The 25,020-nt window shown below is 57.0% G+C and overlaps 3 protein-coding genes across 8 annotated transcripts in view; 1 reads left to right on the forward strand and 2 right to left on the reverse strand.

The window, feature by feature from the left end:
• Window positions 1-1,398: 1,398 nt before the first annotated feature.
• On the reverse strand, window positions 1,399-10,510 carry LRCOL1 (leucine rich colipase like 1). The gene is made up of 6 exons (XM_024257282.2): window positions 10,251-10,510; window positions 5,737-5,857; window positions 4,341-4,466; window positions 4,093-4,218; window positions 3,885-4,007; window positions 1,399-1,682 (listed from the first exon to the last, which is right to left on the reverse strand). The coding sequence occupies exons 2-6, from the start codon at window positions 5,842-5,844 to the stop codon at window positions 1,680-1,682; spliced, it is 486 nt and encodes a 161-aa protein (XP_024113050.2). The 5' UTR covers window positions 5,845-5,857; window positions 10,251-10,510; the 3' UTR covers window positions 1,399-1,679.
• Window positions 10,511-18,619: 8,109 nt separating this feature from the next.
• On the forward strand, window positions 18,620-22,063 carry P2RX2 (purinergic receptor P2X 2). Of its 3 annotated transcripts, XM_009248426.3 has the most exons (11): window positions 18,620-18,803; window positions 19,175-19,310; window positions 19,415-19,486; window positions 19,580-19,655; window positions 19,736-19,832; window positions 20,003-20,083; window positions 20,181-20,319; window positions 20,674-20,804; window positions 20,921-21,011; window positions 21,140-21,205; window positions 21,284-22,063. In XM_009248426.3, the coding sequence occupies exons 1-11, from the start codon at window positions 18,631-18,633 to the stop codon at window positions 21,635-21,637; spliced, it is 1,416 nt and encodes a 471-aa protein (XP_009246701.3). In that variant the 5' UTR covers window positions 18,620-18,630; the 3' UTR covers window positions 21,638-22,063. The 3 variants fall into 3 exon arrangements, with proteins under 3 accessions (XP_009246701.3, XP_009246700.3, XP_009246703.3); XM_009248425.3 differs by having other exon boundaries at window positions 21,140-22,063; XM_009248428.3 differs by lacking the exons at window positions 19,415-19,486; window positions 19,580-19,655 and having other exon boundaries at window positions 18,620-18,735.
• Window positions 22,064-22,440: 377 nt separating this feature from the next.
• The window catches only part of POLE (DNA polymerase epsilon, catalytic subunit), a 78,801-nt gene continuing 76,221 nt past the window's right edge, over window positions 22,441-25,020 (reverse strand). For all 4 annotated transcript variants that reach the window (XM_054528474.1, XM_024256531.3, XM_063712368.1 and 1 more), the window contains 2 exons: window positions 24,546-24,635; window positions 22,441-24,451 (listed from right to left, as the gene is read on the reverse strand). In XM_054528474.1, coding sequence (XP_054384449.1) covers window positions 24,338-24,451; window positions 24,546-24,635 — 204 coding nt within the window. In that variant the 3' untranslated portion in view covers window positions 22,441-24,337. The remainder of the gene's footprint in view (window positions 24,452-24,545; window positions 24,636-25,020) is intronic.

Consider the following 25,020-nt stretch of genomic DNA (forward strand, 5'->3'; position numbering starts at 1 on the left):
GATGGCCCCCGAGCCCTGGCTCACCTCTGTGGGGATGGCCTGCAAACCCAAGCTCACCCACATAGGGATGGCCCCCGTGCTGGGCTCACCCACCTGACATCAACATGAAGGCAGGAGTCTGATGGTGTCTCTGACGTATTCTGCTGGCATTGGGCAATCCTGTTTGAAGATTCCGCATCTAGACACTGGGGCATGGGATGGCTTCAGACAGGTAGAGGTGTGCATGGAAAATTCAGTTCTCAGCAGCTTCTAATCAGGATGGAGGTTTGTTTTGACTTCTTATGGGAATCGCGTGATGGCGGCTGTGTCTGTCGCCCACACATGCCCAGGGAGGTTCACACCTGAGCAACTCATATCCATAGAAAACATGGCTCAACCCCATCCGTGGGAAGACTAAGTTGATTTTCCATTCTCCCATGGAAAATATTACCAAATTGCCGTTTTGTTAACGTGATCCAAGGCTGCGCAGTCAGGAACTTTGGGGTAAAAAACGTGCTGTGCGATTCTGTGCGTGATGCTGCCTGTGTGAGCTTGATTCTGTGCGTGATGCTGCCTGTGTGAGCTTCTGATTCTGTGCGTGATGCTGCCTGTGTGAGCTTCCTACACTCATGGTGTGCTGGGTCTTTCACCGTAAGTATGTTCAGTTTTAGGCCTAACGCTGTGTTCATAATGTCATATGCCTTTTCTTAAGGAAGTCGCCAAAACTATGTAACTTCAGGCTGTGCAGAGTTGACCGCAGCCAGGTGTTCCTGCCCCTGCAGGTCTCTCCCGGGGGAGCCTCAGATGGTCCGGCAGTCACAGAGATGGAGATTGTTTATAATTAGTTAGGAAAGGAAGACCCACGTGCCGGAGAAGGACTCGGGAACAAGACAAAAACAAATACACAGCGGCCCAGGCTGAAAACCGCAGGGATGGGGTGGGCTGGGGATGGAGGCAGTTCCAGGAACGTCAGGCAGATGGAATCAGAAACCAAACGAGGCAGAGAGACCCGCTCCCAGCCGTGCAGAGCCCAGTGCTGCCCTGGGGTGTCAGCGGCCTGAACCAGGGATCCCCCGAGGGGAGGGGAGGTGACCATGGAAGCTCAGCCAGGGCCCGGGGAAGGGGAAGGGGCCTGGGCTTGCGTCCCGGACGCGGGTGCCTATATGCTGAGGACTGCCCGTGCCAGGGACAGGGAGGGAGTGATTTTTACCTGCGGTGACCACACGGGCTTGCACCCCTTTATTTGACGCCCCTGCAATGGGGGGAGGTGACAGCAAACCCGATCCTCTGGCCCTGGCCTCGCCTCCCACAGCATGGCCTGTGCCTCCCCAGGCTTCCCAGGAGGCCACTCTGGCACAAACCCAGCAGATGCCACCTCTCTGTGACCTCCAGGTTTCCTTCAGATTTTATGCTTTTATTATTCGAAACACTGAAGGGGTGAGACACGGCTGCTCAGTCGGCCAGGAGCCTTTATTGATGTTTAACAATCACCTACACCCCAGTGCCTGGGATTTGTTCTCAGACACTTCGCGCCACCAGGCTGGTCACAGCCTTTCAGTTCCCACAGATTTTCAGAGCCCCGGAAACAGCAGCACAAACCGTAAGGGAAGCTTCCACTGGAATCAGCCCCAGCACAACGCGGTCCTGCGTGAACATCCCAGGGCCCAGGCCGGTCCCTCGCGCCCAGGTTCGAGCTCACATCACTGAAGGAGAAGCCAAAGCTGCGGAAACGTGCAGGGACGCCCGAAGCTGAGGAAACGCGCGGAGGACAACCCCAAGCTGAGGAAACGCGCGGGGGACGGGCCCGAAGCTGCGGAAACGCGCGGGGGACGGGCCCGAAGCCGAGGAAACGCGGAGGGCGGGGACGGGCCCGAAGCTGAGGAAACGTGCGGGGGACGGGCCCGAAGCTGAGGAAACGTGCGGGGGACGGGCCCGAAGCTGAGGAAACGCGCGGAGGAAAACCCCAAGCTGAGGAAACGTGCGGGGGACAGGCCCGAAGCTGAGGAAACGCGGAGGGCGGGGACGGGCCCGAAGCTGAGGAAACGTGCGGGGTGGGGGGACGGGCCCGAAGCTGAGGAAATGCGCGGGGGACGAGCCCGAAGCTGGGGAAATGCGCGGGGGACGGCCCTGAAGCTGAGGAAACATGCGAGGTGGGGTAACGAAGCTGAGGAAATGCGCGGGGGACGAGCCCGAAGCTGGGGAAATGCGCGGGGGACGGCCCTGAAGCTGAGGAAATGCGCGGGGGCGGGCCCGGAAGCTGAGGAAATGCGCGGGGGCGGGCCCGGAAGCTGAGGAAATGCGCGGGGGGCGGGCCCGGAAGCTGAGGAAATGCGCGGGGGATGGCCCTGAAGCTGAGGAAATGCGCGGGGGCGGGCCCGGAAGCTGAGGAAATGCACGGGGGCGGGCCCGGAAGCTGAGGAAATGCGCGGGGGCGGGCCCGGAAGCTGAGGAAATGCGCGGGGGACGGCCCTGAAGCTGAGGAAATGCGCGGGGGCGGGCCCGGAAGCTGAGGAAATGCGCGGGGGCGGGCCCGGAAGCTGAGGAAATGTGCGGGGGACGGCCCTGAAGCTGAGGAAATGCGCGGGGGCGGGCCCAGAAGCTGAGGAAATGCGCGGGGGCGGGCCCGGAAGCTGAGGAAATGCGCGGGGGCGGGCCCGGAAGCTGAGGAAATGCGCGGGGGACGGCCCCGGAAGCTGAGGAAATGCGCGGGGGACGGCCCCGGAAGCTGAGGAAATGCGCGGGGGACGGCCCCGGAAGCTGAGGAAATGCGCGGGGGACGGCCCCGGAAGCTGAGGAAATGCGCGGGGGACGGCCCTGAAGCTGAGGAAATGCGCGGGGGCGGGCCCGGAAGCTGAGGAAATGCGCGGGGGCGGGCCTGGAAGCTGAGGAAATGCGCGGGGGACGGCCCTGAAGCTGAGGAAATGCGCGGGGGCCGTCCCGGAAGCTGAGGAAATGCGCGGGGGACGGCCCTGAAGCTGAGGAAAAGTGCGAGCGGGGAGGATGGGCCCAAAGCTGAGGAAACGCGCGGGGGACGAGCCCGAAGCTGAGGAAACCTGCAGGGGACGGGCCTCGAAGCGGCCGCGGAAGGAGGACGTGAACCCGGGGCCACAGCGTCTCCCGGCACCAGCCTCGTGGGGGTCGGGACGGCACCCGGAGGCCGACGCCCACGCTCAGCTCCCCAGGGGGATGCCCCCGAGCAGCGCCAGGCACCCGGAGCTGCTCCCAGCGCCCACGAGGGGGCCTGGTGGTACCCGAGGGCTGCGAACAAACTTCACCTCTGGGTGCCAGGACCCTTTCACCCCAGATGGGAGCTCTGGGCTCCAGCAAACGCACAATTGCGCCCCCACAGCGTTTGCGCCGCTGGCGACCTGGCCCCCTCCCCTGACCCCTGCGCCGCCGGGCCCTGCCCCTGACCCCGGGGCTCAGCAGAGTCGGAGCCTGCACCGCACGGCTTACCCCATGGATTTCCTGTCAGGGAAAGCCGCGGCGGAGGTCGGGGCAGGGAGGGGAGAAGCCAGGATCCTCCTCCTCCAGGGCTGGTGAGGCTGTTCCCTCTCCGGCCTGAAGACGTCCAACCCCAGCTCCCACGGGGGATGGTCGTGGGGCCCCCTCCCCGCGGCCCCGCAGGCTCTGACGGTCTCTGACCGGGCACCCGTGCCCTGCGGGGCCTGGTGGGCTCAGTGCCAGCCCAGGAGCCTTCTCTGCGGCCGCCACTTTATGAGATGGGCGGTGAAGCGCCGGCCTCTCCCAGCGGGGGTGCGGGGGTGCCCGGGTGCTCTGCACGCCCGTGGGTTCAGAGCCCACCTCTCACAGCCGCGGTCCCGGCCCAGTTGCTGGGTTTCTGTGTGACTTCCCTGTTGCGGCCAAGGGAGGGCCTGGAGGCTGAGCCCCCGCCCGGGACTCACCAGGGGCAGGCACTGGGCCAGGATCCCGGTACGGGGCAAGCAGCGGAAGGGGCTGTGCTCTCTCAGCTGGATGCAGCACTGGCTGTTACACTCCTGATGGCTGCTGCAGAAGTCGCCGTTGGGCTGAGGAGGCAGCCCGGCAGCGGTCGTGGAGAGGGGCCGTCTCCGGCTACCCCTGCTCCATCTGCCCTGGGTGCCCGCAGCTCACCTTGCGCCAGGGCACACACTGCAGGAAGACGGTTTGGGGCGTGCACAACTCCTGCGGGCTGTTGTTGTTGCGGACGCAGCAGCTGCTCTGGCACTCTGAGTCGTGCGAGCATCTGTACCCATTGGGCTATGGGACAGGAGACGCGTCATCCCTGCACCCACCATCCACTCCCTGGCCCTTCAGGGGCAGGTAGGAGGGTGCCACAGGCAGTCTCACTCCTCCACCCCCGCCCCCCGCGCGCACCTCACCTTCCTCCAGGGCAGGCACTGCAGGAAGATGGTCTTAGGGGTGCAGAGCGTGTGTGGGTCCAGGCTGTTGATGGTACAGCAGTTGCTCTGGCACTCCTCGTGGCTCCCGCATGGCTCCCCGATGCCCTGAAACGCCACTCACCAGCTCGCTCACCTGTTCCTGGGCAGGGCCTGCAGACTCAGCACTCAGGAAAGGCCTGCCCTCTCCTTGGCTCCCCTGTGTCACCATCCTTCAAACTTGGGTTCCCTGAGAAGTTTCTGGAACAAACCCAGACTGCCGTGGTTCTGGCAGGTCAGTGCTGGGGACCCGGGGCTGAGAAAGGGAATGTCTACTGTGAGCCACGCGGAAGAGGGTAAACCAAGGCACTGAGGGCAAGGATGCAGCAGCAGAGCATGGGCGAAGCTCTCAGGCCGGCCCAGTGCCTGGCATTTTACAGGAGAAGAAACAGGCTCAGGGAAGGCGAGCAAGGCGCCCAGCAGAGGCGAGCTGAGAGCCAGGCCTGCCCCTCGCACCACAGTTTGTAGCCACCCCCCACCCACACACACAAGGCGCCGCCATGTGCGCGACCTCTGGTTTTGTTTGCTCGGAGTGTTGTGGATGAGGCTATGTCTATTGGTGTTACTGCATTCCACCTAAAACTGAGAGAATTTTAAGATAACAATAGTAATCCCATTGCATGTTAACATAAATAACTTTTTATTAAAAGTGGGTATATTTTCTGGCCGGGCACGGTGGCTCATGCCTGTAATCCCGGCACTTTGGGAGGCCAAGGCCAGTGGATTACCTGAGGTCAGGAGTTTGAGAACAGCCTTGTCAACATGGTGAAACCCCATCTCTACTAAAAATGCAAAATTTAGCCAGCCGTGGTGGTGTGCACCTGTAATCCCAGCTACTCGGGAGGCAGAGGCAGGAGAACCGCCCGAACCCAGAAGGTGAAGGTTACAGTGAGCTGAGATCGCGCCACTGCACTCCAGCCTGGGCGACAGAGCCAGGCTTCATCTCTCTCTCTCACACACACACACAATTTAAAAAGTAATAAAAAAGAAAAATGGGTATATTTTCAAAAACAAAAGTGCGCACTGGTGCAGCTCCCACGTGGCCCCGCTTTTTCCTGCCTGGTGTACGGTGACCGCGGTCCAGGGCTGCTCCTGGTGCTGGGGTTGCCGTCCCATAGCCTCAAGTGTGCTTGGGCAGCACAGCTGGGCGTGCGGCCAGGAGAGCCAGTGGCCTCAGGGAGGGTTTCATCCAGGAAGGCACTTTGTGTCCCTTTGAGAGCCTCCTGACAGAAAGTGGCAGCCCCCGCAGGTGGGGCCTGCAGGGGCCTCAGGGGCGCCCGGCACCCACCTTATGGCGTGTGTGGGGCCTTCAAGGGCCTCAGGGGCGCCCGGCACCCACCTTATGGGACACGTTCAACTTCTTCTTATGCGGCCCATGCCCTGCCATGGCCCCCAGCAGCGGCAGCAGCAGCAGCAGCAGCAGCAGCGTCCACCCCGGGCCGGCCATCAGGCGCGTGGACCTGCAGAGACCCAGGGTTCTGTGGGAGTGTGTCCACGCCAACCTTGTCCTGCCTGGCGCCTGATGCTGGCCTCCCCACTCCTTTCCCGTCCCTTCCTGCTCCTTTCTCTTGCAAGACAGACTTTTAAAAACTTAATGGACTTTATTTTCTAGAGCAGTTTTAGGCATACAAAAAAAGTGCAGAAAATATAATTCTCATATGCCACCTTCTTTCCCCTGCCTCAGTTTCCCCTATTATAAACATGCTGCACTCATGTGACACATCTGTCCGCCATTGATAGACCCACAGGGATGTGCCATCATCACCCGGAGTCCACAGCTCAGGCGGTGTGTGCCTGCTGTGGGTTTGGGTGAGTGCGTTCTCACAGAGCTGCCATTTCAGTATCCTGCAGAGCAGATCCGATGCCCTAAAAATCCCTGTGCCCCGTCTATTCGCTCCTCCATCCCCAGCTGCTGACAGCCACCGAGCTTTTCACTGTCTCCTTGGTTTTGCCTTGTCCAGAATCCCGTTTGGTTGGAATCGGTCTGTAGCCTTTTCGGGTTGGCTTATTTCACTGAGTAAAGTGCAATTTAAGGTTCCTCCGTGGCTTTTCGTGGCATAATGACTCATTTCTTTTTAGCACTGCATGGAAAATGGATTTTTTTTTAACACATCGAGGCAAAACGTGAAAAATGGATTTTGAAGAAGCCTTTTCCCAGGGGAAAATTGTTCCCCTGATGAATTTGAACGTGAGCACCTGCTGTGAGCAGAAGCGGGAGCCTTAGCCTGGGGTCTCTCCTGGAGGGGCCCTTGCTGCCCAGCCCCGCAGCAGCGTGGGCGTCAGACGAAGCGGCGGCCTTGCCCTGCGTGTGGTCAGCGGCCAAGCTGTGCTCATTGTGAGCCCCACGCCCAGACGGCGCTGCCCCCACCACAGCGACCGGCCCAGGACAGGGTGGACGACAGGAACCCTTCCTCGGGAGTCTTCCAGCTGGGCCCAGGCGGAGACGTCATTAGGAGAGTCTCTCTTTTCCTCCCGGGTTCCAAAGCCATACGGGAAAACCCAGTAGACTCCACAAATCATGAAAAGTGACAGGAGAGGCCAGACCAAGATCAACACAAAATTCAAAACGATTTCTCCACACTGGCCATAAATAACCAGAAAATAGAAAATGAACACCACGCATGACAACAAGATAAACCATTCGTTATGTAAGATGAAGGGCGAATATGAAGTCCACACAAAGAAAGTCCACCCTTGGCCTCCCCCTCGGCTCCCTCACCCCGTGCTGTGACTCCACATATCACTCGGGGCTGCGCTGGGGCCAGGGGGCTGGGCAGGGTCTCCCTGTCTCTGTCTCTCCCTGTCTCTCTGTCTCTCCCTCTGTCTCTCCCTCTGTTTCTCTGTCTCTCCCTCTCTCTGTCTCTGTCTGTCTCTGTCTTTCTCTGCCTCTCTGTCTCTCTCTGTCTCTCCCTCTGTCTCTCCCTCTCTCTGTCTCTTTCTGTCTCTGTCTTTCTCTGCCTCTCTGTCTCTCCCTCTTTCTCTGTCTCTCCCTCTCTCTGTCTCTTTCTGCTTCTGTCTCTGTCTCTCCCTCTGTCTCTCTCTCTGTCTCTCCCTCTCTGTGTCTCTTTCTGTCTCTGTCTCTCTTTCTCTCTCTGTCTCTCCCTCTCTCTGTCTCTTTCTGTCTCTGTCTTTCTCTGCCTCTCTGTCTCTCCCTCTTTCTCTGTCTCTCCCTCTCTCTGTCTCTTTCTGCTTCTGTCTCTGTCTCTCCCTCTGTCTCTCTCTCTGTCTCTCCCTCTCTGTGTCTCTTTCTGTCTCTGTCTCTCTTTCTCTCTCTGTCTCTCCCTCTCTCTGTCTCTTTCTGTCTCTCTGTCTCTTTCTGTCTCTCTGTCTCTTTCTGTCTCTCTGTCTCTCCCTCTCTCTGTCTCTGTCTCTGTCTATCCCTCTCTGTGTCTCTCTTTCTCTCTCTGTCTCTCCCTCTCTCTGTCTCTTTCTGTCTCTCTGTCTCTCCCTCTCTCTGTCTCTGTCTCTCCCTCTCTGTCTCTGTCTCTCTCTGTCTCTGTCTCTATCTCTCCCTCTCTCTGTCTCTCTCTGTCTCTCCGTCTCCCTTTCTCTGTCTCTCTCTGTCTCTGTCTCTTGAATCCCCTTGGTTATTATTTTTCTTAAATTCCTCACATTATCTCGCATGCATTCTGGGGAAGGGTGGAGCTCTGGCCACAACCTATAGCCGTCTGCTGGGGAAGCCACAGCAGATCAGGACTCAGTCAGTGACCCCACTCCCCACTCAGGACCAGCCAGAGGAACCCAAATATGGATGCCCACCTCCCCCATGCCCATTGCAGGGGCAGCCGAGCCCCGGCAGTGGCCTCCCCACATGAGCAGTCCTGGCACCCACACCTCTGCCTGCAGCTGGGCAGCCTCCCCGCTCCCTGCACTCCCTCCTGTCTTCCCTGCTGCTGCGTGAGCACCACGAGGTCAGGAACTGATTTTACCTCCCTCACAGGAAGTCAAAGGTCAAGGGTCTTAGATGCCCCTCGCACCTGATCCTGGAGCCCTGACCCCAGACAAATGAGTCATGTCAACACTTTCCAAGATGAATGGCCACATCCCCAGCCATCGGGCAAACTTAGTAAGCCCTGTTTCCAATCATATCAAGCCTGTTCAATATAACTTTGTTTAGAGATGGGGCCTTGCTCTGTTGCCCAGGCTGGAGTGCAGTGGCACAATCGCAGCTCACCGTAGACTCAACCTCCTGGGCTCAAGTGATCCTCCCAGCTCAGCCTCCCGAGTAGCTGGAATGACAGGTGTGAGCCACTGTGCCCGTTTTAAATATAATTTTTAATGTAACTACATAAAAGCTAAATTGAATCACAACTAGAACTTTTTTAAATTTCAAGTTTGCAGTATCTTTCCTGTACTTGGAACCAGGAAAAATTTTTTTCTGGTCTCAAACCTTTTCGTAGGCCCTTGCAAAGTTCACAGGCCTCGTTTCCAAATGGAGCACGATGTGCCTGACAGATCAAAGGGCCCTGCTCAGCCCAGGAACAGGCAGCTGCCTGTGCTCGGAAAGTCCGGTGTCTAACAGGTCACAGGTCACACCGTTCACAGCAGCGTTTTTCACGACGGCCAGAGGGTGGACGAATGTGTTACACGACCCCTGCCCCGAATGTGATATGTACGCGCAATGGGATGTCAGTGACCCCAGAAATGGAAGGCAGCTCGGACCCAGGGGCCACACAGTCACCCTGAGGACCTGATGCTGAGGGAACGAGCCCCTCTCAGAAGCGCAAATACCATTTGATCCCATGTGTGAGGTCCCCAGAGTCGTCAAACCCACAGAGACAGACAATACGATGGTGGTGCCCAGGGCAGGTGGAGGTGGGGGTTGGTGTTTAATGGGGCCAGTTGATATTTGGGAAGATGTAAAGCTCTGCAGATGGATGGCAGTGATGGCTGCACAGCAACGTGAACGTGCTTCATGCCACTGAACTGTGCACTTAAAAATCATTAACATGGCCCGGGAATGGGGTGGCTCACGCCTATAATCCCAGCACTTTGGGAGGCCAAGGTGGGCGATTACCTGAGGTCAGGAGTTCAAAACCAGCCTGACCAACATGGTGAAACTCTACTAAAAACACAAAATTAGCTGGGTGTGGTGGCGCATCCCTGTAGTCCCAGCTACTTAGGAGGCTGAGGCAGGAGAATCGCTTGAACCCTGGAGGCAAAGGTTGCAGTGAGCCGAGATCATGCCACTACACTCCAGCCTAGGCAACAGAGTGGGACTCCATCTCAAAAAAAAATTGTTAAAATGGTCAATTTTATGTTAAAGGTATTTTACCACAATAAAAGCAAAGGTCACAGGCAGACCTCATGAGTGCCCTGGAGGTGCTGTTGCCCCTGGGATGGAAGCTCGTTATTTTCAAATGTTCTATATATGGGGGTCTCTATTCCGGGACATTTGCTTAAAAATCTCTCGGATCAGACACTTCTTCAGTTTTGCCTACAATTATCAATATCTAGTTTGTTTCCATAGTAGTTCAATCAGCTAAGTAAAAAGCTTGATGCTAAATCTTGTCAAAGACATTACAAATCTCCATAGATCATCTGTGAAACCACAGCTTTCAGGTTTTGAGCATAAGACCCTGGGGCTGGTGCTATAACCCCTGCCCAGACTCTTCTGAGTTTCGGGGGCCCAGCAGGGCCAGGCCGGGCACCTGGCAGGTGGGGTCATCCCCACAGGGCACCCCGACCGAGGGCAGAGCTGGCTCCGCTGCAGGGTTGATCCTGGGCTCTGGGGCATGCACGCGTCCTGTTGACACCCAGAGAACAGGACGTGCGAGTGACTCGTGAGTTGGGCCTCCCTTGCTGAAAACTTCCCTGGTGTCTGACAGCTGCGTGGACATTCAGCAGCCCTACCTTTTACCGTCAGGCTCCAGCGGCCCCTCTTTGTAGAGGTGAGACAGGCCAGGCTGCAGCTTCTAGACGAGACGCCCGAAAGCAGAGAAATACCCAGAGCAGGGACCCGGCAGCCTGGCAGCACGCTGGGCACAGTCGCAGCCCCACCTCTTCCTTCTCCTTCTTGTTCCCTCCTTCAGTCCCAGGAGAAAAATGCTCATCTCCCCACATGAGAGGTTCAGTGTAGGCATCTGGACAGGGGCCAGTTCCACACTGCTACTGACTCCGGACCACAAAGAAGCTGGAAGCAGCAGCTCCGCCTCTGCAGCCAATTGCTGGGACAGTCAGAGCTTGATTTCTCTGTGTTCTGCCCCCACTTCCAACTCAGGACCAACCAGAGGAGGCCAAACATGTCCTCTCACCAACCGCCGAACACCTCACTGTCCATCAGCCGCCTCTGCCTTCCCACAGCACCACCACCACCCTAAGCGGGCGGACTTGTGCCCTGCCCCCTGCCTGCTGATCTCAGGGTGGGGCGCTCCCAAGCTCCGAACTCAGAGCCTGGGCTTGCTGTCGTCTGGGTGGTGTTTATTTATCTCCACATGCATCTGCTTATGCAGTACATGTGTATGGGCTGTTTACTCATTATTTATTTGTGATCGACCATGTGCCAGGTGCCGTGGCAGGCTCAGCGGGGGAGCAGGCTGTGCCCCGGTGTCAACTTGGTGCTCTCGGTCCAGTGTGAGAGCTGGGCCTGGCAACAAACACACTGCGCAGAGAGTGGTGGGCGTCGTTAGGGGCACGACGGAGGTGCCAGGGGGACACCACGCAGCAGGGATGTCAGGGAGACTTCACAGAGACACCTGCACAACACCTGCTGCCAGGAGCACGGCCCAGTGGGGATGGTAGAGTGAGGAGAGCGCCGGGCACGGGGGGGAGGGGTGGGGCATGGCCCAGTGTCTGGGGAGCTGAGGCGGGGAGGGTGGGGAGGGCAGCGACAGCCCAGGGGGACACTAGAGAGGGTGGGGAGGAGCCAGCCCTGGAGCTCGAGTGCCAGCCATGCTGCCCTTTTGAATGCTGAGACCATTAAAGGGGTCTCGGGTGAGAACTACAGGCAGGATGTGGAAGCTCCTGGGTGCGTGGTGGCCTCTGTAACGGGCAGGGAGAGGCTGGAAGCGAGAGGACCCATGCGATAGCATGCACGCGCGGCCAGAGGGGATAGGAGGCTGAGTCAGGCAGGGCTGGGGGGACAAGGAGCAGAGAGAGAGGCAGGGAAGAGCAGTGGGGACGCTGAGGGGTGTGACTGGGGAGTCAGGGTGGGAATTCAGAGTGAGCCCTGGCCTCTGGCGACAGGAACGAGGGGTACATGTACCCAGCCTAATGCAGCACCTGCACTGTCCACCACCAGAAAACAAAGCACCCAAAACTCAGTAGCCCAAAAACATGACTTGTGATGGTCGCTCCGTCTTTGGGTTGACTGTGCTCAGCTGGGCGGTTCTCACACATGTTGCTCAGGCATCAGCTTTCAGGTAGCAGCTAGGCTGCCGAAAATTATCTGAAGACGCAACAGGGCTGTGTCCAAGATGGCTCCTTCACTCCTGCATCTGGTGGCTGGAGGGAGTGATGAGCTGGGAGCCCATCAACTCTTCTCTTCACATGGCCCCCGTGAGGCTCACAGGGGCTTCCTCAAAACATGGCAGCCCCAGGGTGGCTAGCGCCTTCCCCAGAGCAAGAGCCCCAGGAGGATCTGCAAGGCTTCTTCTGACCTACCCAGAGGTCACACAACATCACCTCAACCGCATTCTATTGGCCAAAAGTGAGTCCCAGAGACAGCTCAGGATCCATGTGGGAGGAAATAAATGAAGAACTACCTAAGCCAGGGCTGTGTGCCCGAGTGGTCAGTAGAAGCCAAAGAGTGAGCAAGCATCCTCACCCAGGAGAAGCATGTAGGGCAGGAGGCAAGGTGAGGCAGGGTGGGATGGGGAGGGGACGGGAGGGGAGCAAGCTTTTTGGAGTGATGAAAATATCCTAAATTTACATCATGGTGGAGTTTGCACAATCTTGTAATTATACTAATAACAATGAAGGTACACTTTAAATGGGTGAATTGTATAATATGTGAATTATATCTCAGATATGTTATAAACTTTTTTTAGAGAGAAAGGCTTTAAACAAATAAAAATAAATCTGTTAGTGTATAGAAAATGTCCAGAACAGGCAAATCCATAGAAACAGAAAGTAGATAAGTGGGAAACAACCTAAATGCCCGTTGATGGATGAATGATGGATAAAGTGTGGTGTGTCCAGGCAACATAATACTGTTCAGCCTTAAAAGAGAAGAGACTGCTGCCATATGCTACAATGTGGGTGCCCCTTGAGGGCAGTATGCAGTGAGACAGGCCAGGCACAGAAACACAAATGCTACATGATTCCACTTGCCTGAAGAATCTAAAATAATTAAACTTGGCCAGGGGCGGCAGCTCACACCTGTCATTCCAACACTTTGGGAGGCTGGGGAGGGTGGATTGCTTGAGTCCAGGAGTTCAAGACATGGGAAACCCTGTCTCTAAAAAACATACAAAAATAAGAAATTAGCTGGGTGTGGTGGTGCATGCCTGTAGTCCCAGCCACTTGGGAGGCTGAGATGGGAGGATTGCCTGAATCCAGGAAGCGAAGGTTGCAGTGAGCAAAGATGGTACCATTGTACTCTAGTCTAGGTGACAGAGTGAGACCCTGTCTCAAAAAAAAAAAAAAAGAAAGAAAGAAAATATAACTGATTTTTATATATTTATGTTGTATCCTGAAACCTCTCTGAACTTAATAGCTCTAACAGTTTCCAGTGGATTCCTTAGGGTTTCCCTTATACAGTATCATACCATCTGCATATAGAGATGATCTTACTTCTTTTGCAGTTTTTCTCAATTTATTACCTACTTGTTATAACTAGAATTTCAGCATAACATTGAATAGAAGTGGCAAGAGAGGACACTTTTGTCTTCCTCTTGAGTGCAGGGGAAAAGCATTTATTCTCTTCACCATTCAAAATTATGTCAACCAGGCCAGGTGGGGTGGCTCAAACCTGTAATCCCAGCAGGGGCCAAGAGCCCTCTTTTAAGAGCCTTTAAGAAAGACCATGCTGGCTGGGCGCGGTGGCTCAGGCCTGTAATCCCAGCACTTTGGGAGGCCGAAGGGGGTGGGTCACCTGAGATCTGGAGTTCGAGACCAGCCTGACCAACATGGAGAAACCCTGTCTCTACTAAAAATACAAAATTAGCCGGGCATAGTGGTGCATGCCTGTAATCCCAGCTACTTGGGAGGCTGAGGCAGGAGAATAGCTTGAACCTCGGAGGTGGAGGTTGCGGTGAGCCGAGATCACACCATTTTACTCCACCCTGGGCAACAAGAGCGAAACTCTGTCTCAAAAAAAAAAAAAAAAAATTATGTCCACTGGCACAGTGGCTCACACCTGTAATCCTAGCACTTTGGGAGAGCAAGGTGGGAGGATCGCTTGAGCCCAGGAGTTTGAGACCAGCATGGGTAACATAGGGAGACCCCATCTCTACCAAAAAATAAATAAAAAATTAGCCAGGCATGGTGTCTTACGCCTGGAGTCTCAGCTACTCAGGAGGCTGAGGCAAGAGTACCACTTGAACCCAGGAGGTGGAGGTTGCAGTGAGCCAAGATTGCACACCGCACTCCAGCCTGGGTGACAGAGTCAAATACTATCTCAAAAAAAAAAGAATTATGTTGTCACTTGAGCACAGTTGCTCGTGCCTGTAATCCCAGAACTTTTGGAGGCCAAGGCAAGATCACTTGAGCCCAGGAGTTCGAGACCAGGCTGATGGTTAACACAATGAGACCCTGTCTCTACAGAAAATGGAAAAAGTAGCCTAGCATGGTGGCACGTGCCTGTGGTCCCAACTACTCAGGAGGCTGAGGTGGGAGGGTCACTTGAGCCCAGAGGTCAAGGCTGCAGTGAGCTAGGATTGCACCACTGCACTCCAGCCTGGGCAACAGAGTGAGATCCTACCTCAAAAAAATTATGAAAAAAATTATGTTGTCAAACATAGAAGCGGAGAGTAGAATGGTGGTTGCCAGAGGCTGCAGAGAGGGTAAAAGGGAGTTGCTCCTGAACAGGTATAAAGTTTCAGTTTCAGTTATGCAAAATGAGTATGTTCTAGGTCTGCTATACAACATCATGCCTGTAGTTAACAATACTGTATTGTTCAATTAAAATTTTGTTAAAAGGGTGGGTCTCATGTTAAATGTTTTATTACAATACAAAATAAATTTTAGGAAGAAAGTTGTTAACTGGGTTTTTTTTTTTTTTTTGCAGATATCCTTTAACAGATCTAAAGCTGTGTGATTTCTAGTAAGTGTTTTTGTTGAACACGAACATTCTCATCCACCTTTCAGAGCGTGGCTTCCACCCGTCTAAATCCCTGGGAGTGAACTCATGGAGTTCTGGGGAGAAAAAAAATCCTGGGAGGTCAGGTTGGCCACAAAGCCCAAGATGTTCCCCAATTTACGAATTAGTTTAGAATTCCACACAACCAGCACCTCACTACCACCAAGAATTCTAATGGAAACTTTCTTCAGTGAAAACTAACTTATCTTCATCTATTTCAAGGCTGGTGCTAATTTTGGTTGTTGACTGCTTTGGCCTCTGATTATGGGAGGTATCCTGGGTGGGAACTGTCAGGGGAAGCTACTTGGAAGGCAGGACTGAGCCAGACCAAATTGGAAGATTCAAACCAGTGAAGTGGCCCAACACAGCGGATTCTCCACAGACCCAGCAGAGGCTCTCGGGGGCTGGAAAAGGGCGCCACCTGGTGGCATCTGAGCAGAAGTCAGTGACACGTTTTCACCTACATGTCAGTACAGCTCCCGAAGCAGGTCCAGCGGAAAAGCTCCGGTATGAAGTCCCTTTACAGTGTGCTGTGAGGGTGTGTAACCACAGTTAATGGAAAGGGACCTCACTGGACTCAATCCAGTGACATCACACATGCCGTGTCTCCCACCCACAGAGAGAACCCCCAGGTCTTGAGTATGTGATGCCTGGAGCCTCATCTACCTTCTGAAGGCATCGTTCAGGCACGCTTTACATATGAGCAGTGTTTGGATTATTAATTAGAAAGGTCAGAACACAGTTTCAGCGGGTATAGGAAAGTGATAGCAGCGGTGTCTGGAACATAAAGGAGAGTGTGTGTGTCCACTCTTCCTAGGGACACAGGGACGGGGACACTCCCCACTCTCCCCGGGACACGGGAATGCTCTCCACTCTCCCCTGGGACACAGGGATGGGAACACTCTTTCCTGGGACATATGGGGACGCTCCCCACTCTCCCCCGGGACACATGGGGACACTGTCCACTCTCCCCTGGGACACAGGGGGACACTCTCCACTCTTCCCCGGGACACACGGGGACTCTCTCCACTCTTCCCTGGGACACATGGGGACACTCTCCAGTCTCCCCTGGGACACATGGGGACGCTGTCCACTCTCCCCTGGGAGTTCCAGGGTGACCCTCATCGTGAAGAATGACAGGGATGGATGTAGTTTCCTGGCTTTTGACATTGACCCCCAAACCCAACTACCACTCTGGGTTTTTCCTAGCGTGTAAGCCTTAGCTGATGCCATCCACACATTATGGTCCTGTGGATTTTCCTGTAACGAAAAGGAAAAGATTCAGACAGCAGGAAATAAGGGGCCCAGGGGGAGGCTAAGGCTGTCATGATCGCGGAGAAGTCTCAACCCATGATCTCGGAAAAGCTGTCCACATTTAGGATCCCATCTGCTTCTGGGGAAAACTTCCCTGGTTAGCTTTACCTTAAGGTCTCCAAAAGGTGTACAGTTCCAAGAATCTGGAGAGGTCTTTTTGAGTTTGGGGTTAGCCTATTTTTCTAAAATGTGCACAAGTTCTGGGTCCATAGTTCTTACACACATAATTAGCAAGAGTCCCAGAAGGTGGCACGCAGACTCCTTGGATTCAGACAAACCCGAACCAAAAGGGACCTACTTGAGGCCTCTAACTGGATACAATGGAGTTAAGTTTTGGATCCAATTCAATCCTGGACCCATTCCAGTCTAAGAATTGCTCAAGGCCGGGCGCGGTGGCTCATGACTCTAATCTCAGCACTTTGGGAGGCCGAGGCAGGTGGATTGCCTGAGCTCAGGAGTTTGAGACCAGCCTGGGCAACACAGTGAAACCCCGTCTCTACTAAAATACAAAAAAATTAGCCGGGCACGGTGGCATGTGCCTGTAATCCCAGCTACTTGGGAGGCTGAGACAGGAGAATTGCTTGAATCTGGGAGGCGGAGGTTGCAGTGAGCTGAGATCATGCCACTGCACTCCAGCCTGGGCAACAGAGTGAGACTCCATCTCAAAAAAAAAAAAAAAAAAGAATTGCTCAAAGTAGAGGGCTCAAAACACATGCTCATAGAACACAAATCCAGCAGAGAGAACTCACCTATGATTCTAGATGCTTTGGGAGATCAGCAGGCACACAGGCCCTACTGAGCATTCAGTGCTCCTAGGGGGTGGCTGGAGGTCTACTTCAGATCCCACTTCTGACACCAGACTGTTAAAACAAAAACTTTGGACAAATTAGTGTGTGTGTGTGTGTGTGTGTGTGTGTGTGTGTGTGTGTGTGTGTGTGTGACGGAGTCTCGCTCTGTCATGCAGGCTGGAGTGCAGTGGTGCAATCTTGGTTCACTGCAACCTCCACCTCCCAGATTCCAGTGATTCTCCTGCCTCAGCCTCCCAAGTAGCTGGGATTACAGACACCACAACACTGGGCTAACTTGTGTTTTTAGTGGAGACGAGGTTTCGCCATGTTGGCCAGGCTGGTCTCGAACCCCTGATCTCAAGTGATCCACCCACGTTGGCCTCCCAAAGTGCTGGGATTACAGGTATGAGCCACTGCGCCCAGCCAACAGAGTTTAATTGAGCAAAACACAACTCATGAATTGGGCAGCACTCAGAACCAATGGGGGAGATTCGAGAGCTCCACTCTGTAATGTGGGCAGGGAATTTTTATAGATAGAACACAGAAGTGAGATTAAAAAAAAATCACAATTAGCTTGATTTTGTTACGGCTTGAGATGTTTGCCTTATATGGACATGATCAGATCAGTTAGCAGCCTATGATTTGTTGAGACTCAGCTATTTGTTCCAAAATATACTCATAGGTTAAGCTTTTAGCTTGTTTCTGTGGTACATTAGGTTGCAGTTTGTTGTTACCTAGAAACTCAAGGCACAGAGGCAGCCTGTTAATTGAGTTAATTTAACAGTTCAAACAAATATTTATGCACCAGTGTTTATAACAGCACTATTCACAGAGTTAGTTTGAAAGCAATCTAAATTCCTTCTTTGTATAGCCTAGACATTTCTCCTGGCCATAAGAAGGAGTGATGCCCTGACACATGCTACAATGTGGATGAACCTTGAAAACATGCTCAGTGAATGAAGCCAGACAGAAAAGGCATTAACCCAGATAAATGAAATATCCAGAACAGGCAAGTCCATTCATTGAGACAGAAAAGCGACCTGCGGTTGCCAGGGCATGAGAGGAGTGTGGAATGGGTCTGCTTAATGGATGGGAGTTTTATTTTGGGGTGGGGAAAGTGTTTGGGGACGAAATAGAGGTGGTGGTGGTTGCACAATGTTGTGAATGTCACTGAATTGTTTACTTTAGTTAATTACACGCTATGCTGATTTTATCACAATAAACTGTTTTAAAATTATTTTGTGAAAAACTGTGATGCTTGGGATTTGCTTCAAAATAATGTGGGTGGGATGGAGGTTCGAAAAGTTACCAAAAAAAAACAAAAAAAAAAAGAAAGAAAACTCCGGCTTGCAAAGAAGAAAACGGATCGGCCGTGGATCCCTCTCCAGCTCGAGGGCTGGAGCTGCAGCGGAGGCAGGAGCTGGAAGCGAGGGGTCTGCTGGCAAAGGCGGGAGTGCAGGTTCCGCTCGAAGCCCCGGCAGCCGCGGCAGGAACCGGCCTGGACGGGGTGGGGGGCGCCGCGGAGGCCGGCGGGACTTCCCATGTCTTTCTCCTCGAGCTCGGAAAAAGTTCCCACCCGGGGAATCCCGACCCTCCAACTTCGAGACCGCCGGTTCCGCGCTCGGCCCCCACCTGGACCGAGAGCTGGGGCTGGGCTGCCGCGCCCCCGGCTCTGTCCCCGCGAGGCCCCGCTCCCAGCCCCACCTAGGACACCAGGGACTCCCGGGACACCTGCGGGGCGGGGCCGGGGCGAGGCGGGGCGGGCTCGAGGCCGCACCCCGGAGGCGGAGCTGCGAGCTCCCCGCCCACCCCGCGCCCCCAGCCCTCGATGCGCAGCGGGGCCGACCCTCAGCCCGGCAGCGCCTTCCCGGAGGTGGGGGCCGCCCGCGCCATGGCCGCCGCCCAGCCCAAGTCCCCCGCGGGGGTGACCGCCCGGCGCCTGGCCCGGGGCTGCTGGTCCGCCCTCTGGGACTACGAGACGCCCAAGGTGATCGTGGTGAGGAACCGGCGCCTGGGGGTCCTGTACCGCGCCGTGCAGCTGCTCATCCTGCTCTACTTCGTGTGGTGCGCGGGGAGCGGGGCGCGGGGCGCAGGGCAAGGGCTGGGATTGGGGGCGCTGGGACTGGGGGCGCGGAGCAGGGGCTGGGACTCGGGGTGCTGGGCTGGAGGCGCGGGGCAGGGGCTGGGACCGGGGGCGCGGGGCAGGGGCTGGGATTGGGGGCGCGGGGCAGGGGCTGGGGTTGGGACCGGGGGCGCGGGGCAGGGGCTGGGATTGGGGGCGCGGGGCAGGGGCTGAGGCTGGGACTGGGGGCGTGGGGCAGGCCCCAAGAGCCCCGCAGAGCGGACCCGGGTCGCGGGAGGGCCCGTACCGTGCCTGCGGGCGGACTCAGACTTCCCAGGGTCGCCTCCGGAGCCGGCGCCGCCCCTGCCCGCAGGTACGTATTCATTGTGCAGAAAAGCTACCAGGAGAGCGAGACGGGCCCCGAGAGCTCCATCATCACCAAGGTCAAGGGGATCACCACGTCCGAGCACAAAGTATGGGACGTGGAGGAGTATGTGAAGCCCCCCGAGGTACGGGCCGCCCCCTGCCCCCCGCCCCGCCGTGCACCCCACCCTAGTGGGCGGAGGGGGCAGCAGCTGCCGCCTGGCCGACCGCCCCCTCTTTCTGAGCCCAGGGGGGCAGCGTGTTCAGCATCATCACCAGGGTCGAGGCCACCCACTCCCAGACCCAGGGAACCTGCCCCGAGGTGAGGGGATCCCGCGGCGCTGGGGGACCCTGCCTCAGCTAGGCGGGCCAGCTGTCCCTTGTGGGGTCCCTGACTGGGCCGCCTCCACCCTAGAGCATAAGGGTCCACAACGCCGCCTGCCTCTCCGACGCCGACTGCGTGGCTGGGGAGCTGGACATGCTGGGAAACGGTCAGTGTGCGCCAGCTGGGGCTGGGCGGGTGGGGCAGGGCTGCGTCCCAGCTAATGCCTCAGTGACCTCTGCCTCACAGGCCTGCGGACCGGGCGCTGTGTGCCCTATTACCAGGGGCCCTCCAAGACCTGCGAGGTGTTTGGCTGGTGCCCGGTGGAAGATGGGGCCTCTGTCAGGTGCACCTGCGCCCCGGCCTGGGGCCCAGCCTCCACTCTGATCCTTTTCCTCTGACCAGAGCCCAAACGGGCGGGGCAGGAGTGACAAGAGCTGGGGAGGGGTGGGGGCCAATGCCAGGCGGGAGCTTTGCGGGAAGAGGGGACTAAACAACCCGTCTGTGCCTCCTCAGCCAATTTCTGGGTACGATGGCCCCAAATTTCACCATCCTCATCAAGAACAGCATCCACTACCCCAAATTCCACTTCTCCAAGTAAGAGCCGCGGGGTGTGGTGACGGCCCAGCCTGAGGGCTGCCTCCTGGGAATGGGGTATTTGGGGTGCAGGTCTCGCCTCCTGCTGCCTCCTCAGGGGCAACATCGCCGACCGCACAGACGGGTACCTGAAGCGCTGCATGTTCCACGAGGCCTCCGACCTCTACTGCCCCATCTTCAAGCTGGGCTTTATCGTGGAGAAGGCTGGGGAGAGCTTCACAGAGCTTGCACACAAGGCAGGGCAAGCGCAGGCAGGGTGGGGTCAGGGGGGGGCTCCCACCTGCAGAGAGGGCCTGGGGTACAGGGGACCAGTCCCTCCTCCCTCCTGACCAGGTGGCCCCGCTCAGGCAGAGGAAAGAAATGCGATCAGCAGAACCCATCCTGTGTGGCGCTTGCTGAATTATTGACACTGGCCACGGGGCTGGCTGCTGGCACCCCTTGTGCCTCAGACACCGGACGCCCACCAGTACCCCTGAGCTGCCCCATGGGCCCCTCAGTGCACACCTCACATGCAGCCTGGGACTGACCTGGGCTTTCGAGGGGCCACTCGTGTGCCCTCCTGACCCCCTTCCCTGGCTCCTTCTTGGCAGGGTGGTGTCATCGGGGTCATCATCAACTGGGACTGTGACCTGGACCTGCCTGCATCGGAGTGCAACCCCAAGTACTCCTTCCGGAGGCTTGACCCCAAGCACGTGTCTGCCTCCTCAGGCTACAACTTCAGGTACTGTACTGGGGACACCGCTGTCCACCCTGGAATAGCTGTGGTGGGGTCCCGAGAGGCCCGTGGGGCAGCCCTGGAGTGCAGAGGATGAGTGGGCACTGGCCTTCCCATTCCAGGTTTGCCAAGTACTACAAGATCAATGGCACCACCACCCGCACGCTCATCAAGGCCTACGGGATCCGCATTGACGTCATTGTGCATGGACAGGTGGCTGCACCTGCTGAGGGCGGGTGGCCAGCCCTGCTAGCCTGGGTCTCAGCTCCTCATGCCCCACCCCTCCCTCGAGCCCCATCAGACGCTGTCAGACACTCTGACCACGACCCCATTCTCCCCAGGCCGGCAAGTTCAGCCTGATTCCCACCATTATTAATCTGGCCACAGCTCTGACTTCCGTTGGGGTGGTAAGGAACCCTCTCTGGGGTCCCAGCGGGTGCGGGGCGTCCACCAGGCCCTTACACACCGGTCTCTGCTGGCCCCAGGGCTCCTTCCTGTGCGACTGGATCTTGCTAACATTAATGAACAAAAACAAGGTCTACAGCCATAAGAAATTTGACAAGGTGTGTACGCCGAGCCGCCCCTCAGGTATCTGGCCTGTGACGCTTGCTCGTGTTTTGGGCCAGGCCCCTCCCCAACCCGGCCACTGCTCCGAGGACCAGCACCCCAGCCCTCCATCAGGCCAGGAGGGCCAACAAGGGGCCGTGTGTGGCCCAGCCTTCCCGCCCCTGCGGCCTTGCCCCATCTCTGCCCCGTCTGAGCAGATGGTGGACACTCCTGCCTCCGAGCCTGCCCAAGCCTCCACACCCACAGACCCCAAAGGTTTGGCTCAACTCTGAGCTCCTTTCCATCACACTGGACTGCAGACCCAGCCTGGTGGGGCCAGACAGTCCCCGGCTAGGGGCCTGCACAGTGGACATGGGCACCTCAATAGCGGAGCACCTCCACGCAACTGGGCACCACAGGATCCCTGTGCAAGGGCTGGGGGCATGCTCTGGCCCCAGGCTTGTGCCCTACCCTGGCATACAGCCCCTGACACCTCCTCCCCAGCTGGTCCCTACAGGGCTGCTCACTTCCCATCACCTCCCACAGCCACCTGGAACCCAAGCCAGCTGAGCTCTGAGGGGCTCTGCTCCTGGTCTTGGGCCCTGGGAACCCCACCCCACCCCACAGGCGTTGTAACCTCGAATCTGCCCAGACTCTTCCCTTAGAAGTTACAACATACTCAGTCCAATAAACCTGTGAGCAGAACCTTCTGGCCTCGTTCCTTGGGGAGGAGCATTGTGAGCCCATGAATATGGGATGCCAGGCCCTGGTGGCCTGGAGCTGGGCTACATGGTGACCTCTGTCTGGGTCATCTCCCCTCTAAGTAGCCTGGGAGGTGTGCAGGGCACATATCTGCCTGCCCCATGACCCATGGTCCCCACAGCCAGCCAGGCCACGGTCAGGTCTGCCCAGGCTGGGAGTGCAGTGGGACCCAGGCCACCTCCTCAGTGCACTTGCTTCTGACAGGGCCACCCCAGACTCCAAACCAAAGCTGGCTCATCTCAAAATGTGGGAGGACAGCATGACTCAGGAAGAGAGAAATGGGAGGGAGGCCGGGACAGCTGCACACAAGGAAAACGAAAGCTCAGACCACAGCAGTGCTCAGACCAGTGTTCATTCCTACTCCATGGGTGGGGGCAGGAGTGCCGAGATGGGAAGTCAGGCCAGGTGGGGGGTGGACGGACACCAGCCCGGGAGCCGGCACTAACTGCATCAGGGCCTGTGGGTAATCTGGTTACTGCATCCTCAGATGCTGCAGTGGTTAGACTGGTGCCCACCAGGTGGGGAGAGGAGCCCAGAACAGTGTCATGAAGTCACCTGTGCCCGTGGCAGATGACATCCTGCCTCTGAAGGGAAACCCAGTCTCAGGAGAGCTACACCACTCCCAAAGGTCAAAGAGCAGAGAAGTGCGGGAAGACAGCCCTGGTCTGACTCTAAAGCCTGAGTTTGGAGGTGTCAGCACAACTCGAGTCCTCACCCCAGCGCTGTGTTCAAGTGGCAAGAACACATCTCACAGGCCCCATTTCCCTTCACTGTGGCCCCCCAGCCTAGGGCACCGGCCTCAGGTCACCCCGCAGCCTGCACATGCTGTGGCTCACAAACATCCAGCTCATTTTTGGAGAAACTGGCTCTTCTGGTTGAGCCACCGCCATGGGAACCAGGGCCAGAGCTGCCCCCACCACTACTCAGATGCCCCCAGCTGGCCTCAGAGTGAACCCAGGCTGACCGGCGCCCAAGGCCGCGCCGGGCGACCCCTGGCCCTGCTAGGTGGCCTTCCTGGGAGACGAGCGGCTCTCCCCTGGCCCCATCACTCCTCACTCCCGAGGGTTCTCCAGATTCGCTTCCAGGAATGAAGCCCAGTCAGCCAGCCTCCCTCCTCCCCTGCTTGCCCTAATTTGATCTGATCTCCACTCTGGAGGCCTCAGCACTCCTCCATCTGAGCAGGCATCAGGTTTCTCCAGGCAGGCGGCCCGAGCAGCATCCAGGGGCCAAACACGTGCCCAGTGGTACCCAGTCCCCTGATCTGAGGCGCCCTGCACAAATACAGTGACAACCTAGAGAAACTTCAGTATGAAATACAAACAAAAACAAAGTGTAGCAGCGATGGCCTCAGACAGTAGATGGCAGGGAGAAACTAAGGCTGGCTCTGGGCCAAAGACACGAGCCTCCTGGGGAGCCTGTGGGGCCCCTCCCTCCTGTGAGGCTTTATCTGGGGTGTCTGCATTTGTGATTTACATTTCATACTCGTTTGGTGCCCTGTGAAATTGGCCTTTCTTCTTTCTGCTTCCAGCTGGTCCTGTGTGGACGTGAAGGACAAGGGCTGCAGTGAGCCAAAAGTGAGGTGCACACAGGTCTTGTTTTCCTGACGCTGATAGAGGGTTCCCTCTAGACCCGGCTCCAAATGAGCAGGGCTCACAAGCCAAAATCCAGATTCTCACGGGTTAGGGTCTGGATTCCTCAAGAAACCGGCCCACAAACTGCTCCTGTGAGGCTGTGGGGCCAGCCCATTTCTCCATGCAAACAGGTGAGACTCCAGCCCCACCAGGGCCTTGGAAACCCGTCTCGTCTCAGGGAGAGCCCAATCTCAGGGAGCCAGAAGCCCCCAGGGGCTTTTCCTCTCTCTGGGAGGCAGGACAAAGAACTGGGGGCACCTAGAGGACTCTCCCACCCCACCAGGTGTGGTGCAGGAAGCAACAGAGGCCTGGAAAAGCATTCACTGCGTGAGAAACGGCACCCAGGGCACTCGCAGCCTCGCTCATGGCCTGCTTCTTCAGGTGCTCTGGCGAGACCAGGGCCACATCCTGCTCCCGCTCCCTCCTGTGACGTCTGAGCTCCCTGAAAATGGTTTTCTTTGGTTTCCTCCCTGATCCCTGGCCTGGGGTCACAAGTTTGGACAGTCAGAGTGGTCAGTGGTCTGGTCACTGGAAGCACGGGGATGTGGCCTTGGCATCAGGCCTGGTACAGACGCAGAGGCACCCGGGGCCCAGGGCTGGCTAACGGCCCAGCTGTGGGTTCTTCTGCAGAAGCCACTCCAGGGTCTCCAGGAGGTACGACATGCTGTAGTGCTGGGCAATGTTCCGGAAGATTCCGATCTGTTCCATGAAGACCTGCAGGAATAAACAGGCACAGTGAGACCCCAGTCCACTCAGAGAGGAGGCCAAGGAGGCCAGGCTGAGCCGAGGCAGATGAGGGAGAGCCCACCTGGGTGTGGATGGTGAGGGCGAAGTCCCCCGCGCAGCTGCAGTACACAGGCATGCTGGTCTCCTTCACCCCGCGGCACTTCAGGCAGACCTGAAAGGGAGCAGCCCCGATGGGCGCCGGCCAGACCTGCCTGCTGCTTCTTCACAGGCTCGCGAGACACATTCGTGGGCCCAACAGTAAGCCTTGAGCCCCCGCTGTGCGCAGCCAGCCCTCGGTTATGAGTAAAATGCACGACCTCATCCCACCCCAGACGCCCAGTCCTGAGGCCTCCTCCAGGCCCTGCTCACTCCCTCCATCCTGCAGGCCTGGACGCCGTGCACCACCACACGGCAGCTTGGCGCGTCCCCCAGCCTCTGCTCAGATGCCCCTCGGCAAGACCTTCCTGTGGCCGAGCTGTGCAACCCCCTCTTCCTCCTTTCCTTCTCTTCACACTTGGGAGTGTCTGCCTCCTTCCCCCAGAACAAAGCACCCACAA

The sequence above is a fragment of the Pongo abelii genome, chromosome 10 (genome assembly GCF_028885655.2).
Source record: "Pongo abelii isolate AG06213 chromosome 10, NHGRI_mPonAbe1-v2.0_pri, whole genome shotgun sequence".
Lineage (NCBI taxonomy): Eukaryota > Metazoa > Chordata > Mammalia > Primates > Hominidae > Pongo > Pongo abelii.